This window comes from Arabidopsis lyrata (assembly GCF_000004255.2).
Source record: "Arabidopsis lyrata subsp. lyrata unplaced genomic scaffold ARALYscaffold_8, whole genome shotgun sequence".
NCBI lineage: Eukaryota > Viridiplantae > Streptophyta > Magnoliopsida > Brassicales > Brassicaceae > Arabidopsis > Arabidopsis lyrata.
In genome coordinates this window covers 15,847,249-15,862,054 of record NW_003302548.1, presented here as the reverse complement: position 1 = coordinate 15,862,054, position 14,806 = coordinate 15,847,249, and the positions used below count along the sequence as shown (strand labels likewise).

Here is a 14,806-nt window from a genome sequence, read left to right as displayed (position 1 = left end):
AAAATAAAAAATAAATAAATAAATAAAAAATTCTCATGAAATAACAGCAACCACCAAGTAACATAAAAAGCAACCACCAAGTAACATAAGTACAATAGTTAACTCATACCAAGAAAAAACAACAAAAGGAGTTAACGGCAATAGTTACCTGTGGCTCCAAGTGAAATATCCTCCATAAAAAAAAAAACAATGTAACGACCAAAAGGTTAACACTCGACTAAAAATATTCAGCAATATCTTTTAGTAATTAAAGAACAAGGACTTCACAACCGGTAGAGCATTTTGGCATCGCAAAGAGCTCTTTCAGGAAGTCACCCATTGCCCTTTGGGAATAGTAAAGATCAAGCCTTAGTTTCTTCAGGATTGTTGAATTCTTCAGCAAGTATCTTACTAGCTCCATTTCTCCTTCATACATTGGGATAGAACGTTTCAGTTCCACAAACTTGAGCGATGATACCAAACACTGAGGCACTGTTGAAAACATCACATTTGGTTCTTTGTTCTTCTCACAACGCATGTATTGATCCTCGACCAATTCCTTCAAAAACAGAGGAAACGAAATTGAGTAAAGAGATACATAAAAAGCATTCACAGAGGATATGCGTAGCGGAAATAAGACGGTTACTTAATTAGAGATATATTTCATTACCAATGTGAGAGATTCTAGTTTTGGGCAACTCTCAAGAATGAGTGGCAATAATTCAAGATCAGTTTTAGTAAATCCAGCATTCAAGCTGGATAGGTTTCGAAACTGTTGCACCGGTCCCGATTTCGAGTATAGAAAGATATCCTGGTAACATAAGTAAACACGTAAAATAGTTATGGTGAGAAACTTTCTTGGAAAAAATATTCATTTATATATTCCAACGTTGAGATTTATACCTTCCAAATACCATTATTAATTACTAGCTCCTTGACCATGGATATGTCGGTGATGATGTCATGAATCATGCTACTATAGTATGTCCTATGGCTTATAAAGACAACATCAATATCTAGTTTGGTAAAAAAACCCAAATTAATGATCTCAAAGTTCTTTGTTTTGTAAATCTTAGTCCTCAAGGACTGAAGTAAAGGAGCATCAATTACAACTCTTGAGTGATCAATGTGGATTTTCTTTACCGTCTGAGAGCGCACTCGTAAAACCTTGGCATTATATGCTAGATATCTAATGATGGTTAAATCTTTTAGAACTGGGGAGCCTGATATAAGTTTCTCCAAAGTGGACTCATTGGGATAACTAACATATTCTAAATGGAGGATCTTAAGACAAGGTAAGGCAACAAACTCGGCATCTACTAAGGTGGCTCCATAGAGTCGTAAGTGTACCAGTGTCTCGCAGGTATATAACCTCAAGGTCAAGGGTGGTATCTTATCAGGTTGATAAGTGAGATCGAAACTAAGATCGATATGATGAATCCTACGCCTAGCCACAGCATCAATCCATGACGAGATATCACACATACCATGATCATGACTAATATATAACCGGAGTTTGCGTATCCATGACTCATTGTTTGAATAAATAAAACTTTCAACAAACCTCACAAATTTATAGAAATTTGAGAATGCGTAGGAGTCTAAGTCCAATCCAGGAACCTGTTGCCAAAGATATCTCCATTTGGTGGACAAAACACTTGTTCTTACATCGTCCTTGGTAGAGAGATGAAAAAGTATTTTAGAAATCAAATGTTCAGGTAACTGGCTTATCTTATCTTCCAATGTTGAGACTTGTTTGGTTTTCTTCTCTCTACCCACCATTTCTCTTTCTTCACACAACTATGATCTACATTTTAAATTTTAGAAGTTTCAGAAATAACCATCTAAGTTCGAAGAGATAGGGACACATAGCTTGCATCAAACTAAGAGATACAAACACATATAAATTACGACCAGCCCTAATCCAAATTTCAATCAAGTAGTATAGTGAAAGAAAATACCTAAAAGCACATGGATGAACAAGCAACAATATCAAAAGATTAAAAGCAAAAAAAAAAGAAAAAAACAATATAAAAAGAAGAAGAAGAATAACTAAAATCTCATGGATGGCAAAGAATCAAGCAACAATAATAAAAAAAAAGAAGAAGAAGAAGAAATAAAAGCCCATGGATGACTAAGAATCAAACAACGACAATATAAAAAGAAGAAGAAGAAAAACGCACCTGGAATTTAAATTCCGACCGCCTATCCGATTAGGCGGTCAGAATATCTACTGCGACCTCTTTAAACCATTAGACACTTAAATCATGCATTAATTGTTGGACTGGTTTATCAGCCGCCTAAAGCAATTAAGCACTTAGAATCAACAATTGGCCAACTAGCTGATTTGTTTACAAAATTTTACTAGGTTTCAAAGGATTCGACTTTAGATTCATCGAATTTTATATGAATGTCCACAACACAGTTTGTAATAGTATTTATAGAGATGACTTCACTAGTTGATTCTTCGTAATTTCGATGTGGGACTTTTTTACTTTTGTAAAAAGTATCAAAATTTTAGATAAATATCTCTATATGTGAAGCTAAGAAGATTCCACGTCGATATGAGACATTTTTAGTTTCATAAAAGATATTTATTTACTCTCACAAAATTTTAAATAACTATTTTTTATGAAGCTAAAAAGACTCCACGTTGACATTTAGCTTTTGGATTTATTAAGTTTAACAAAACCATTATCCTCAATGTCATTTCGAACATTTTTAGTTTTGTTTGGTAAAAAGTATTGGAGACGAGTTTGATGTCAATGGCAAGGGTACGTAGGCAACCTTCACAAAAAAAAGAACCAAGAAACAACCAATGTTCTTTTTTTGTCAATGTTCGATATGAGACATTTTTAGTTTCATAAAAGATATTTATTTACTCTCACAAAATTTTAAATAACTATTTTTTATGAAGCTAAAAAGACTCCACGTTGACATTTAGCTTTTGGATTTATTAAGTTTAACAAAACCATTATCCTCAATGTCATTTCGAACATTTTTAGTTTTGTTTGGTAAAAAGTATTGGAGACGAGTTTGATGTCAATGGCAAGGGTACGTAGGCAACCTTCACAAAAAAAAGAACCAAGAAACAACCAACTCTTCGGTTGGACTAAACCGGAAATCCCAGTTTTATTCAGATTGTTAAATCCTGGTCTTTTTGGTTAAATAAGGTCACGTGACTAGTGAAGAAAATAAGTTTTCTAGTGATTTTGAAACTATCTATCCATAAAATTTAGGATAAATCGATCAGGCTTTATATTGGTTTGGGATTAGATTTGTTTTCACTTAACCGTAAGCAATATAGAATCAAATTTAATCTAGTTTTCAATTGAAATTCTTCTTCGAAAGTTAGGTTTTAGTAGCGAAGAGATTTGACAAATTGCGAAGATTTCAAACATTTGAGCTGATATAAGAACCACATGAGCTGTCACTGAAAATTCAGAAAGACTACATGCATCAACCGATTTACTTTATGACAATGACAACCTCACATTTGGTAGAGGCTCTTGGGATTTGCAAGAGTTTCGTCAAGATTTCATCTTCTGTTGAATTAGAATACATATGTAGAGTGAGTTTCTTGAGTATAGCCGAATTCTCTAAGAAGTACCTTACTAGCTTCATTTTCATTTCTGTAACAGGTCCCGAGATTTGGAATTTGAGATCAACAAACTCGACAGAGGATTGCAAACACTTGGGCACACATGAAAAGTTGATTTGATTCATCCTCTCCGGAAGACTATTAGGAAACTGTCGAGGAAAAAAGAGAGGATCAAACAAAATGAAATGATATGTAAGAAGCTGCATAGAGATGAGAAAAATATCAAAGGGTTTAGCAGATTCACCACCAAGACTAGGGATCTCAGATTCGGGCAGCTCTTAAGAAATGGTTCCAACCATGTCAAATATTGTGCCATGACAGAAACGCATAGGCGTGACATATAACCAAATTGCGGCAGCGACTCTGATTTGGAATAGTCATAAATGATCTGAAAGCAGAGAGGGAGAGAGTATTATATTGTGGATTAGACACTTTTCATTACATTATATGTGTATGCCAATACATGTATACCTTCAAAGTGTCTGAATTTATCGTCAAATCCCCAACCTTCAAGATCCCTGACAGAAAACTATGGATGAGACTTCTCCCTGATGAAATGCTTTCTTCGTCAGAAACCTTTAGACCAAAGGTGATATTAACTTCTAACTTGGCATTGTACTCCAGATTGTTTACTATGAAGCTTTTTGATACGTGATCAATGATTCTCAAACAGCATAATTGAGGAGCATCAATGACAACTCCTGGGACAGAATCAACCTGATGAGTAAGATTACCTCGTCCAATAATGAGCCTTTTCAGTGACTGAGAGTGCACCCTAAAGGATAGAGGCTCATTCACACAACCGGCGATTCTTAAGTCTTCCAAGACAGGACAGCAAGAGATAAATCTCTCAAAAGCGGCATCCTTGGAAAGACGAACACAAAGTAAATGCATAGTCTTAAGACGAGGGAAGGAGACAAACTCGACATCATCCAAAGCTACACAAACGAGATTTAAAGATACCAGTGTCTCACACACATAAAAGCTTAGGGGCATCTCACCATACTTTACAAACCACATAACACGTAGATGTTGGACCTTACGCTTAACTGCAGCATCAATCCATGATTTGATATAAGATGTATCATCAACACCATCACCATTTCCATTAATAGCTAACTTGAGTTTGTGTATGCATGACACCCTATCAGAATCGAAAAACCTGTCACCAAAACTCGCAAAGGCATTGAAATCAGAGAAATCTCGGGAATCCAATTCCAAATTAGGAACCCAAAGCCAGAGACTCCTCCACCTGGTGGACAAAACGCTTGTGGTAACAGCTTCTTTTGTGGGAAGATGGGAAAGAATGTGACATATCAAAGGATCAGGTAACTGGCTTATCCTATCTTCCTTCAATCGCTCAGTACTCAACCCTTTGGAACCATCCATTTGTTTTCTTTTTCAGACAACGAAATCTGTATGAAAAACAATATAAAAACTGAATAAGCTAGTTTCAGAGAAACTGTTTGGATGAGACGTAAATAGGTAGCCATAGCTTGCAATCAACACAAAACACTAGCTAGCATTCAACTAATCTTGATGAGTAGAAAATTCGGACACACATAAATTGGGACAGCTCTACATAAAACAGATATCGAGAAGCACACATGCAAGGGATTGAACAATTAGGTTTAGGGCTTTCAAGGAATCTGAAGATGACAGCAAATCAAGGAGCAGTTAAATAAGAAGAAGGAGAAGAAGCAGAACGCACCGGAATGTACGGTAGATCAAACGTCTTCGTCTTAGACAAATAGATGTGCTTAGGGTTTTTTTTTTTTGTCGGCTTAGGGTTTTAAAATAGGGAAGAGAGAAGACAGTGCCACGTTACGTATAAGGGAATTAAAGATGTGTGAAATAGGCCAACTCGGTTTTGTCCGATCTGAACCAATGGTTTAATCCAAGCAGAACGCACCGGAATGTACGATATAACCAATTTTGTTCAGATACTAAAAATTCGTCTAATCCTGATTTTTTCCCCGGATCAGACAAAGTCGGAACCATTTTGTTTAAAATTATTTTGGGTCAAATACGGTTTATATATACTTGAAGAACAGATAAGCAGAAGTCAAATTATATGAGAAAGGTCTAAAAATATAAATATCACCTGCCAGACAAGTTAGAAACCAAACCCTGAAACTAGTATGCATATTCACTTTGTGCTAGCTTTAGACAAAATCACAAAACCTCACAATATTCTCTCTACTCTTTACCAATCAGAGGACGACGACTTCACATTTGGTAGACCCTCTTGGGATTCTGAGGAGTTCCTTGAAGATGATGACAGACGATGAATTATTATGGTCCACATATAGATTGAGTTTCTTGAGGATTGCCGAATTCTCTAGGAAGTACCTTACTAGTTTCATGTCTCCAGCACATCCTTGGATTGGGACTTTGAAATCAACAAACTCGAGAGACGATGACAAACACTCAGGCACATATGAAAAACTGATTTGATTCATCTCCTCCTCGAAAGGTATTTTCTTAAAATCACCAACACATTCCTAAGGAAAGAAGAGAGGATTAATTAATACACAATGAAAAGATACGCGATGGAAATTATATAGAGATGAAAACACTTATTGGGTTAAGAAGATCATCACCAAGATGAGTGATTTCAAGTTTGGGCAGCTCTCAAGAAATCTTGGTAACCATTTCAAATGAGATACACGAAACGAAACCCACAAGCGGGACATGTTACCAAACCGAGGCAGCGGTTTTATTATCAAGTATTCACATATGAGCTGCAACCATAAAACAAAAGTATTGTGGGTTAGAAACTTTCATGATAGAAAGGTTACATGTCGAATACTAGAATTAACATATATACCTTGAAAGTCTCTCTCAATATTGTCATATCCCTGACCTTTGAAATCCCGAGGAGAAAACTTTGGAATTTACTTCCTTGATCAGTTAACCGTAAACCAAAGCCGAGAGAAATATCTAACTTGAAGTTGGAATCCATATTGGTTATCATAAAGTTTTCTGATAAGTTCCCATCGATTCTCAAAAAGCATAGTTTAGGAGCATCAATCACAGTTTCTGAACCAACAATACGCGCAAAATAGCGTATAGCTAGCTTCTTCAACGACCTAGAGAGCACTCGAAAGACTTTTCCATTGTCAACTACACATGTTGCAATCTCTAACTCCTCCAGGACAGGGCAAGATGAGACAAGTCTCCCAAACATGGTCTCATTGGGATACCAAACAGTTTTTAAGCACATAGTTTTCAAACAAGGTAAGGAACAAAACTCGGCATCAGCTAAGGCCACCATATGAAGTTTTAAGGAGACCAGTGACTCACAGACACAAAGGCTTAGAGGCATCTCATAAAATAACTCATATGGAACTTCAACTTCTCGATGACACCGAACATGTAGATGTTGGATCTTACGCTTAACTGATGCATCAATCCATGGTAAGAGATAAGAGGGATCATGATCTACACTAGCTAAATATCTAGTATCATAAATACTTAACTCCAGCTTGTGTATGTATGAAACCCTATCCGAGTGGAAAAACCTGGCACCAAAACTCACAAAGGCTTTGAACTCTGGGAATTCATGAGAATCTAACTCCAAACGTGAAACCAAAAGCCAGAGATCTCTCCATCTGATGGATAAAACACTCGTCTTAACAGCTTCCTTTGTGGGAAGATGAGAAAGTATGTGACAGATTAAAGAATCTGGTAATTGGCTTAACCTATCTTCATCCAACCTTGTGGAACAAGTTTGTTTGGATTTCCATCTACCAAACATTTCTTTTCTTCTCTAGAAAATATTCTGCTTAACAAAATTGAAAAAAAAGTTAGAGAGAGACAATAAGCACACATAATTTGCAATCAACGCTAATCAAAACTCTCTTTCAATTTAACTTCCAGTGACAGAGAAACTAAACCATATTGAGACTTAAATCAGGCTAGGGTTTTTTCAAAGTCTTAATGAGTATGATTTCACAACAATAATAAAAAGGTCAAGTAAGAAGAAGAAGAACTTACATTGTTTTTGATCGAACGAAATGGAAACACTCGCCGGAACAACCGAGGATTCGAGGAATTATGATTGAGAGAAAGGGATAGAGAGGAAGATGAAGCTGTTTTTGATTGATTTTCCAGAAATGGCTAAAAATCTACATATATTAATTATTGCATCTGCTCATTGGTTTACATAACTAAACCGGAAATAAGAGAACTGAGAGTTTGGTTCAAAAGAACCAAGTTAGTCATTCTTATTTATTTAATTTAATTATTAGTTATCCCTTTTCTATAGTATGCTCTTTTTTGTTATATAGAAAGTCAAAAACTCATTAAGAAAGAGTAAAAAGTAAAAACCTTGCCAAGTTCCTTATAAGAAAGAGTAATAAACTTCATTGCATAAAAAAACATCCCGGGGAGACAAGACTAAACCTGTCAAAAGACAAGCTTCACATGTTCTTTCTAGAAAAGAGGAGTGCACAACCCGGGGAGCGTCTTGGGATGCTCAGGAGTTTCTTGAAGATATATTTGTATGCACGATCATTGGAACATGAATGTAGATTCAGTTTCTTGAGGATTGCTGAATTCTCCAAAAAGTAACTTACTAGATTCAGAAACATGTCTGCAGCATATCCCCTGATATTGTTTGTGATTTCAACAAACTCGAGCGACGAAAAGAAACATTGAGGCACAGCTGAAAAACTGATCTGATTCCTCTCCTTAGAATAGATCTTCCTAGATTGATGATCCAATACCTAAGGAAAATAAAAAGAGGACAAACACACAATGAAAAAATATGCGGAATCATCTTAGAGACGAGATCAAATCATAGGGTTTATTGCAGATCATCACCAATTCGAGGGATTTAAGATTCGGGCAGTGCTCAAGAAAAGTTGGCAACCATTTTAAATCGGATGCAAAGAGCGTAATTTCCAGGCGGGACATGTAATCAAATTGAGGCAATGGTTTTACTTTGGAATAGTGATGAATGACCTGAAACCATGACATAAACTACTATGGATTACAAGAAACTTTTAATTATAGAAAAGCTTAAACCAAGTGCAATGAGAATCTCTCACCATAGTCTCTCTCTTTTGTAGGTGAGAGACGCACCAATGCACATGATTTTACATGTCATACCAATAAATGCATTGACGAAGATGTACCTTGAAAGTCTCTAGATATATGATCAATTTCCTGCAGGTCTTTGAAGCCGGATCGGAATTGAAAAACATGTCACCAAAACTCACAAAAGATATGGAGTTTGAGAATTTTCTCGATTTCAGTTTCAAACAAGGAACCGAAAGCCAGAGACTTCTCCATCTGGTGGATAAAACGCTTGTGGTAACTAAGTCCTTTATGGGAAGATGATCAAGTATGTGATATAATATCAAATGATCAGGTAACTGGCTTATTCTATCTTCCTTCAACCTACTACTCAACTCGTTGACACGAGCCTGTTTTGATTTCCCTCTACCAACCATGTGTTGATTTCTTTTGTAGAAACTATTCTGCTAAAAAAAACGCAAAGTTTTCAGATGCGAAGTTAATAGGGACACATAGCTTGCAACCAACTCTCTCGATAGGTCCAAATTCCAGTGAATATAATTTATTCAAAACCCATAAATTAACATCAAAATTTGCAAGAAGACGAATAAGATTCATCGTGACATATGCAAAAGTAATTAGAGTGAGAGATTAAGAGACGACGAACCACATATGTTAGGGTTAGGGTTTTCAAAGTCTTATGAAGATGATGTTACAACAAGAAAGGTAAAAATAAGAAGAACTTACAGTGTTTTGGCCGGCGGAATGCAATCACTTGCCGGAATTTGATCGTAATTTCACTGACGGGATTGGAATATCACTACCAGAACTCGCTGCAATTCCTTGAAACCTGGAGTCTGTATAGTTATGTTCTTCTATATAATGAGTGTTTGTTTTGTTACACAAAAGCCCAACATTCCAACATAACAAGTCAGGTTTGGTTAAAATTGTTTTTCATATGGGCCGTAATTAAATGTTTATTAATTTTCCTGGATGATTTTCTTTTCGTAGCGATCATACAAATTTGTTTTCAAAACATAAGTTACATCTAAGTTTTCTAATGTGCACATCTTTAATTAGAATGGTTGGCAACATTTTCATGGATGATTTTTCTATTTTTTTTCCTCGTCGCGATCATAATTTGTTCAGAGACACCTATTGTTGTAGTCCTAGAAATATCCATGACTCATCAAGGATTGATTCAAAGAAAATCAAGATCAAATTATAAAGAAGTTTCTAGAAGACAATCAATTCATGGCTATATCAAGAAAGTGTCTAGATACAAAGAATCAATCTCCATCAATGATGATTGATAAAATCTCTCAAATTTATTCTTGATTGATTCATGTAATTAATTTGATTTATTTTGTACTTATGTTATTGATTTGTAAATTGAGCCTATATAAGCTCATGTTTCCTTTCATTGTAAATATATAGATTTTTGGAAAAAAATAAAGAGAGAGTTTCTCACTTTTAAAAGCTTAGGCTTTTGTTTTACTTGTTTTTTTTCTATTGTGTGTGATTCCTTTAGAAAACAAGTGGAATCTTTATCTTTGTATGCGATTCACTTAAGGCCTGACTAGTTTAAACGCAGCGGTTGCGGTAGCGGTTGCGGGAGTTTGCAGAAGCGGGCAGTTGCGGGTTCAAGCGTTACCAAGCGTTTTGAACGACTGGTTTAGCGTTTGAAAATTGATGCGTTTGCGGGAGTTTTATGACTGGTAAACCAGCGGGTGCGGTAGCAGTTAAATAAAAAAATGACCAAAATAAATAAGAAATATTACTAAAAAAGAAATTAAAACACCAATATATTATTATATGATAATATTAGAAAAATTGAACATGCTTAATAATTAAAACCATAAATAAAGTACTAAATAATTATTCAAAAATAAAGAAATTTTAATACAAGATTATAAGTATAGGATTGATATATATTATAATAATTATAAGTAAACGTCTTTTTTTTTTTTTTTTAATTCCAACCGCTACCGCCCGCAACCGCAAACGCTTGCGGGAAGGAGCTTTTAAAATCCAGCGATTTGGAGCGGTTCGAAGCGGTATGGAGCGATTTCTATGATTGGTACCAACCGCTAACAACCGCAACTGACCGCTAGCAACCGCTAGGCGGGTGCTAGATGGAGAACCAATCAAGCCCTTAGATATTGATTTGTGTTCTTATCACAAAGTCATTCCGCAGCTTTGTGTGGCGAACTTCGATCCATCCAACTATCCATCTCCATCTCTATCGAATCTGTTGAGAGTGACCTTAGTCCAGCGACAGTTTCACCATCTATTCACTTCTATCTTCATCTTCCCTTCCATTCGAATCTGTTGAGAGTGACCTTAGTCCAGCAACAGCTTCTCCATCAATCACCACGCTCGTTCTTATATCACCTATTAACATAACCATTAAAAAAAAAAAAAAAAAAATTACCATTGAATAGCATCTATGTTTAATGTAAATAAAAGATTCATAAAATGAATAACTACATACATACTAATTAATGGAAGTTGACTGAATAGTCTTCACATATAAAACTGCTCAGAGCCATGTGATACGACGACTTGACATGGGATAGAGCGTTTTGGGATTTTGAGGAGTTTGTTGAAGATATCATATTGTCTTCTTGCATAGTAGTGCAAACGTAGAGTGAGTTTTTTGAGGATTGCCGAATTCACTAGAAAGTACTTTACTAGCTCCATTTCTGAAGCATATCCTAAGATGCTTGTTTCCAAATCAACAAACTCGAGAGACAATAACAAACACTTTGGCACAGATGAAAATCCGAATGAATTCATCAACTCCAACTACTTTGAGCTATCTTCCCATTTCTGAGGAAAAAAAAAAGAGAAGAGAAATTAAAACACAATGAAAAGATAAGCATAGTCTTCAACTTATAAGGCTTTGTATTAGATTTCCTCACCAAGATAAGAGATTTCAGATTCGGACAGCTCACGAGAAAAAGTGGCAACCAATTCAAATCGAATACACAGAGAGTAACACATAGGCGGGACACGCAACCAAATAGAGGCAACAGTTCAAATGTCACATATTCATGGATAATCTGGAACCAAAACATGAAAATATTATGAGTGATAAACGTTCATAATAGAAACTTTACGTACGAAGACATACATTGACATACATAAACCTTCATAGTCTTTGAACATATCGTCATATCTCTGACCCTCGAAATCCCGAGTAAGAAACTGCGGATGTTATTTCTCTTTGATGGAATGACAAGAGAAATATCTAACTTGGCATTGGAATCCATATTGGTTATTCTAAAGCTTTCTGATAAGTAATCATAAATACTCAAAAAGCGTAAATGAGGAGCATCAATCACAATTCCGGAACCAGAATCTTGCTGAGAAAAGCGTATTCTTATAATAAGCCTTATCAATGACCTAGAGAGCACCCGCAAGACTTTTGCATTATCATTCAAACATCCAACAATCTTTAACTCTTCCAATACGGGACATGATGAGACAAGTCTCTCAAAAGTAGCTTCATTGGGATACATGTTATCTTTTAAATGCATAGTCTTCAGACAAGGTAAAGAAACAATCTCGACATCATCAAAGCTCACCCGAGCAAGTTGTAGGTATACGAGTGTCTTGCATATATAAAAGGTTAGGGGCATCTCATGATACTCAAAATCCAGAAGACACTTAATGTCTAGATGTGTGATCCTACGTTTAACTAAAGCATCAATCCATGATGTGAAATAAGACATATCATCTACACCACCGTGGCTTTCATCAATAGTTAGCTTGACTTTGTCTATGCATGAAACTCTATCATAATCCAAATACCTGTCACCAAAACTCACAAAGGCATGCATTGAAATCTTGGAATTTTTTGGAATCCAATTCCAAACTAGGAACCCAAAGCCAAAGACTTCTCCATGTGGTGGATAAAACACTTGTTCTAACAACTTCCTTGGAAGGAAGATGATTAAGTATGTGGCATATCAAAGTGACCGGTAATTGGCTTATCCTATCTTTCTTCAATCTCTTACTCGACATTTCCATCTACTAACAATGTGCTTTCTTCTGTAAGAAAATTTTCAAAACAACGAAATCTGTAAGCAAAAAGTTAAAAACGCAAGTTTAGAGAGACAATTTGGCTGCAAGGATAATAAAGGACACATAACTTGCAACCAAAGCTAATAAACTTCTCGTTTAGTTCAAGTATTATGAAGAAAATTTTCAAAATCTTCATTGAACCAGATTAAACCCATAAATAAAGTAGCATCACCTTTCACCGAAAGACTCAAAACATTCATAGTTCCATCGTGACAGAGGCAAAAGCATAATAACAAAGATGATAGAGATAATTTAAACAATCTTTAGACTAATCAGGATAGGGTCACGGAGAAAGAGAAGAACTCACCGCTTACAAGTGTAATCTTTAAACTCTTAGTTTTTTTTTTTTTTTGGGTTAATGTGAACATATTTTTAGTTTATGATATTATAAATTAGATGTGAGAATAATTCGGAAATATATACGTATAGATAATATCATAACATCAAATTTTTTGTTAAAATCAGTTTAGATACGATATCATGTTTAGTATCTAACCGATTCTCTGTTTATTTTAGTAGTCAACATCAATATTGTAGTATATTTAAATTGGCCGTTTTAATTGCAGTAACTAGTTGACAAATCTAAAAAGCTGCCGTAATTGAGGTAGATATAATTGGTGACGGATCTCAATCAAAGTCAAAATACATTTGCTTTTGTGGTATCTTTTAAAAAAACAAGATTAATATATTCGAGACACTTGGCGTGAATGTAATCCTAACGAGAAAAGCAATCTCTCTTAAGGAAAAGAACAACAAAATAACATGGTCCATGCCCAAATTTAACGCGTTAAAATCAAATAAAATAAAGAAAGGAAAGAAATATTCACATTCCTTTCAATAAAATAAAAATCAAATAATATGATTATTCCCTTATTCCTCACGATTACATTCTTAAAAAAAAAGCATTCACATTTAATGGCTCTCTTGATTTTTTCATCATCATCATCATCATCAACTAAAACTAAAAGAAAAAAAAATTAAGCAAACTAAACAATCTCAAAAGAGAAATCTGTCAAATCAAACCAATTACATGTCAAACCAAACCAGAGCAAACCAACAAATCGAATTAGAGATCTTTAGAAACATCGGAGATGGTTGTTGTGGTGGTTATGGTTGTTGTGGCCGTGACCACCGTGACTATGACGGCGATGAGTCTCCTCGTCGATAATTTCTTGAACATGCTTAAACTCATCAACACGGCAAGGAATAGTAATCGGACCATCGTGCTTGAATCCATACTCTTTTTCAGCTTCTTTCAAGAGATCCAAGAACAAAGGATGACTCAAGAACACCAACGGAACAACAAATCTGTGTAGACCTTCTTCATCGTCTTCATGTCCCACCATAATCGCTACACAGCCTTTAGGAACATCATGATGATGATGGTGATGATGATGGAGTATGTGGAGATGAGGAACATGAAAGTGAAAGTTGAACACCATATGCTTGATCTGATTCGGACTCTGTTTTGGACTCTGTTTTTGGTTTTCTTCAAAACCCATTAAGAAGAAGGAATCTTTTTTCACCGAAAAACCAAACAAGAAACACACAAAGATTGGTTAAAACGATCGACGAGGAGGAAGAGAAGTGTTAAAAGGTGGTTGTTAGAGATTTTCCGGTGAGGTTGTTGATGCTAAAAAACGGTGATAGAAAAAGGCCAAGGATCAACAGCAGAAGATATAATGAGAAGGAAGAGAGAAAGATCTGAGTCGGTGAGAGATCTAGGGATGTTGCTCATGATAGGCTAAGCATGAAGAGTTTTTATTTTGTTTTTTAGAGGAGGTTGAGAGGATTTCGGAATAAGGAAATATACGTATATATACTACTTGGTCTTGGTGGTGTAGGGTTTTTGCTTAACGCGCACATTTCCAAAGGCTTTTTCTTCTATTTTGCTTTTGTTTTTGGTTTTTTTTTTTGTTTTTTTGTAAACCTTTACTTTTGTTTTTGTTATTTGTTCTAATTAATTGATTAATGAGGTGGAATTGACGTGGTAAAAATTGGGAGCGTGTAAGGAGGAGTACTTAGGGTAGGGTTTTAACGACTTTAGGAGGTTTGTTTACATCACCAAATTATTTTAATGTTTTGTGTATATCCAGTAGTTAGGAGAGTAATTCG

General features: G+C 35.4%; 5 protein-coding genes and 1 pseudogene across 9 annotated transcripts; all 6 read right to left on the bottom strand.

The window, feature by feature from the left end:
* Positions 1-23: 23 nt before the first annotated feature.
* LOC110225875 (F-box/FBD/LRR-repeat protein At1g51370-like) lies at positions 24-2,483 on the bottom strand. The gene is made up of 3 exons (XM_021016110.1): positions 883-2,483; positions 650-790; positions 24-538 (listed from the first exon to the last, which is right to left on the bottom strand). Exons 1-3 carry the CDS (start codon positions 1,759-1,761, stop codon positions 248-250), a joined length of 1,311 nt encoding a protein of 436 aa, XP_020871769.1. The 5' UTR covers positions 1,762-2,483; the 3' UTR covers positions 24-247.
* Positions 2,484-3,368: 885 nt separating this feature from the next.
* Positions 3,369-5,340, bottom strand: LOC9300330 (putative FBD-associated F-box protein At5g53635). 5 transcript variants are annotated; one of them, XM_021023068.1, is made up of 6 exons: positions 5,292-5,330; positions 4,833-4,995; positions 4,315-4,724; positions 4,052-4,128; positions 3,825-3,968; positions 3,369-3,729 (listed from the first exon to the last, which is right to left on the bottom strand). In XM_021023068.1, the coding sequence occupies exons 2-6, from the start codon at positions 4,967-4,969 to the stop codon at positions 3,448-3,450; spliced, it is 1,050 nt and encodes a 349-aa protein (XP_020878727.1). In that variant the 5' UTR covers positions 4,970-4,995; positions 5,292-5,330; the 3' UTR covers positions 3,369-3,447. The 5 variants fall into 5 exon arrangements, with proteins under 5 accessions (XP_020878727.1, XP_020878738.1, XP_020878716.1 ...); XM_021023079.1 differs by lacking the exon at positions 5,292-5,330 and having other exon boundaries at positions 4,315-4,444; positions 4,582-4,724; positions 4,833-4,920; XM_021023057.1 differs by having other exon boundaries at positions 4,315-4,995; positions 5,292-5,331.
* Positions 5,341-5,358: 18 nt separating this feature from the next.
* LOC110227716 (putative FBD-associated F-box protein At5g53635) lies at positions 5,359-7,667 on the bottom strand. The gene is made up of 4 exons (XM_021023051.1): positions 7,580-7,667; positions 6,411-7,364; positions 6,184-6,324; positions 5,359-6,084 (listed from the first exon to the last, which is right to left on the bottom strand). The coding sequence occupies exons 2-4, from the start codon at positions 7,338-7,340 to the stop codon at positions 5,794-5,796; spliced, it is 1,362 nt and encodes a 453-aa protein (XP_020878710.1). The 5' UTR covers positions 7,341-7,364; positions 7,580-7,667; the 3' UTR covers positions 5,359-5,793.
* Positions 7,668-8,004: 337 nt separating this feature from the next.
* On the bottom strand, positions 8,005-9,409 carry LOC9300329 (putative FBD-associated F-box protein At5g53635). The gene is made up of 3 exons (XM_021015782.1): positions 8,722-9,409; positions 8,408-8,548; positions 8,005-8,310 (listed from the first exon to the last, which is right to left on the bottom strand). The coding sequence occupies exons 1-3, from the start codon at positions 9,037-9,039 to the stop codon at positions 8,005-8,007; spliced, it is 765 nt and encodes a 254-aa protein (XP_020871441.1). The 5' UTR covers positions 9,040-9,409.
* Positions 9,410-11,422: 2,013 nt separating this feature from the next.
* LOC110225709 lies at positions 11,423-13,031 on the bottom strand (annotated as a pseudogene).
* A 492-nt stretch (positions 13,032-13,523) lies between these two features.
* Positions 13,524-14,519, bottom strand: LOC9300328 (auxin-responsive protein SAUR32). Its single transcript, XM_021015643.1, has one exon. It carries the CDS (start codon positions 14,191-14,193, stop codon positions 13,768-13,770), a length of 426 nt encoding a protein of 141 aa, XP_020871302.1. The 5' UTR covers positions 14,194-14,519; the 3' UTR covers positions 13,524-13,767.
* Positions 14,520-14,806: the final 287 nt, after the last annotated feature.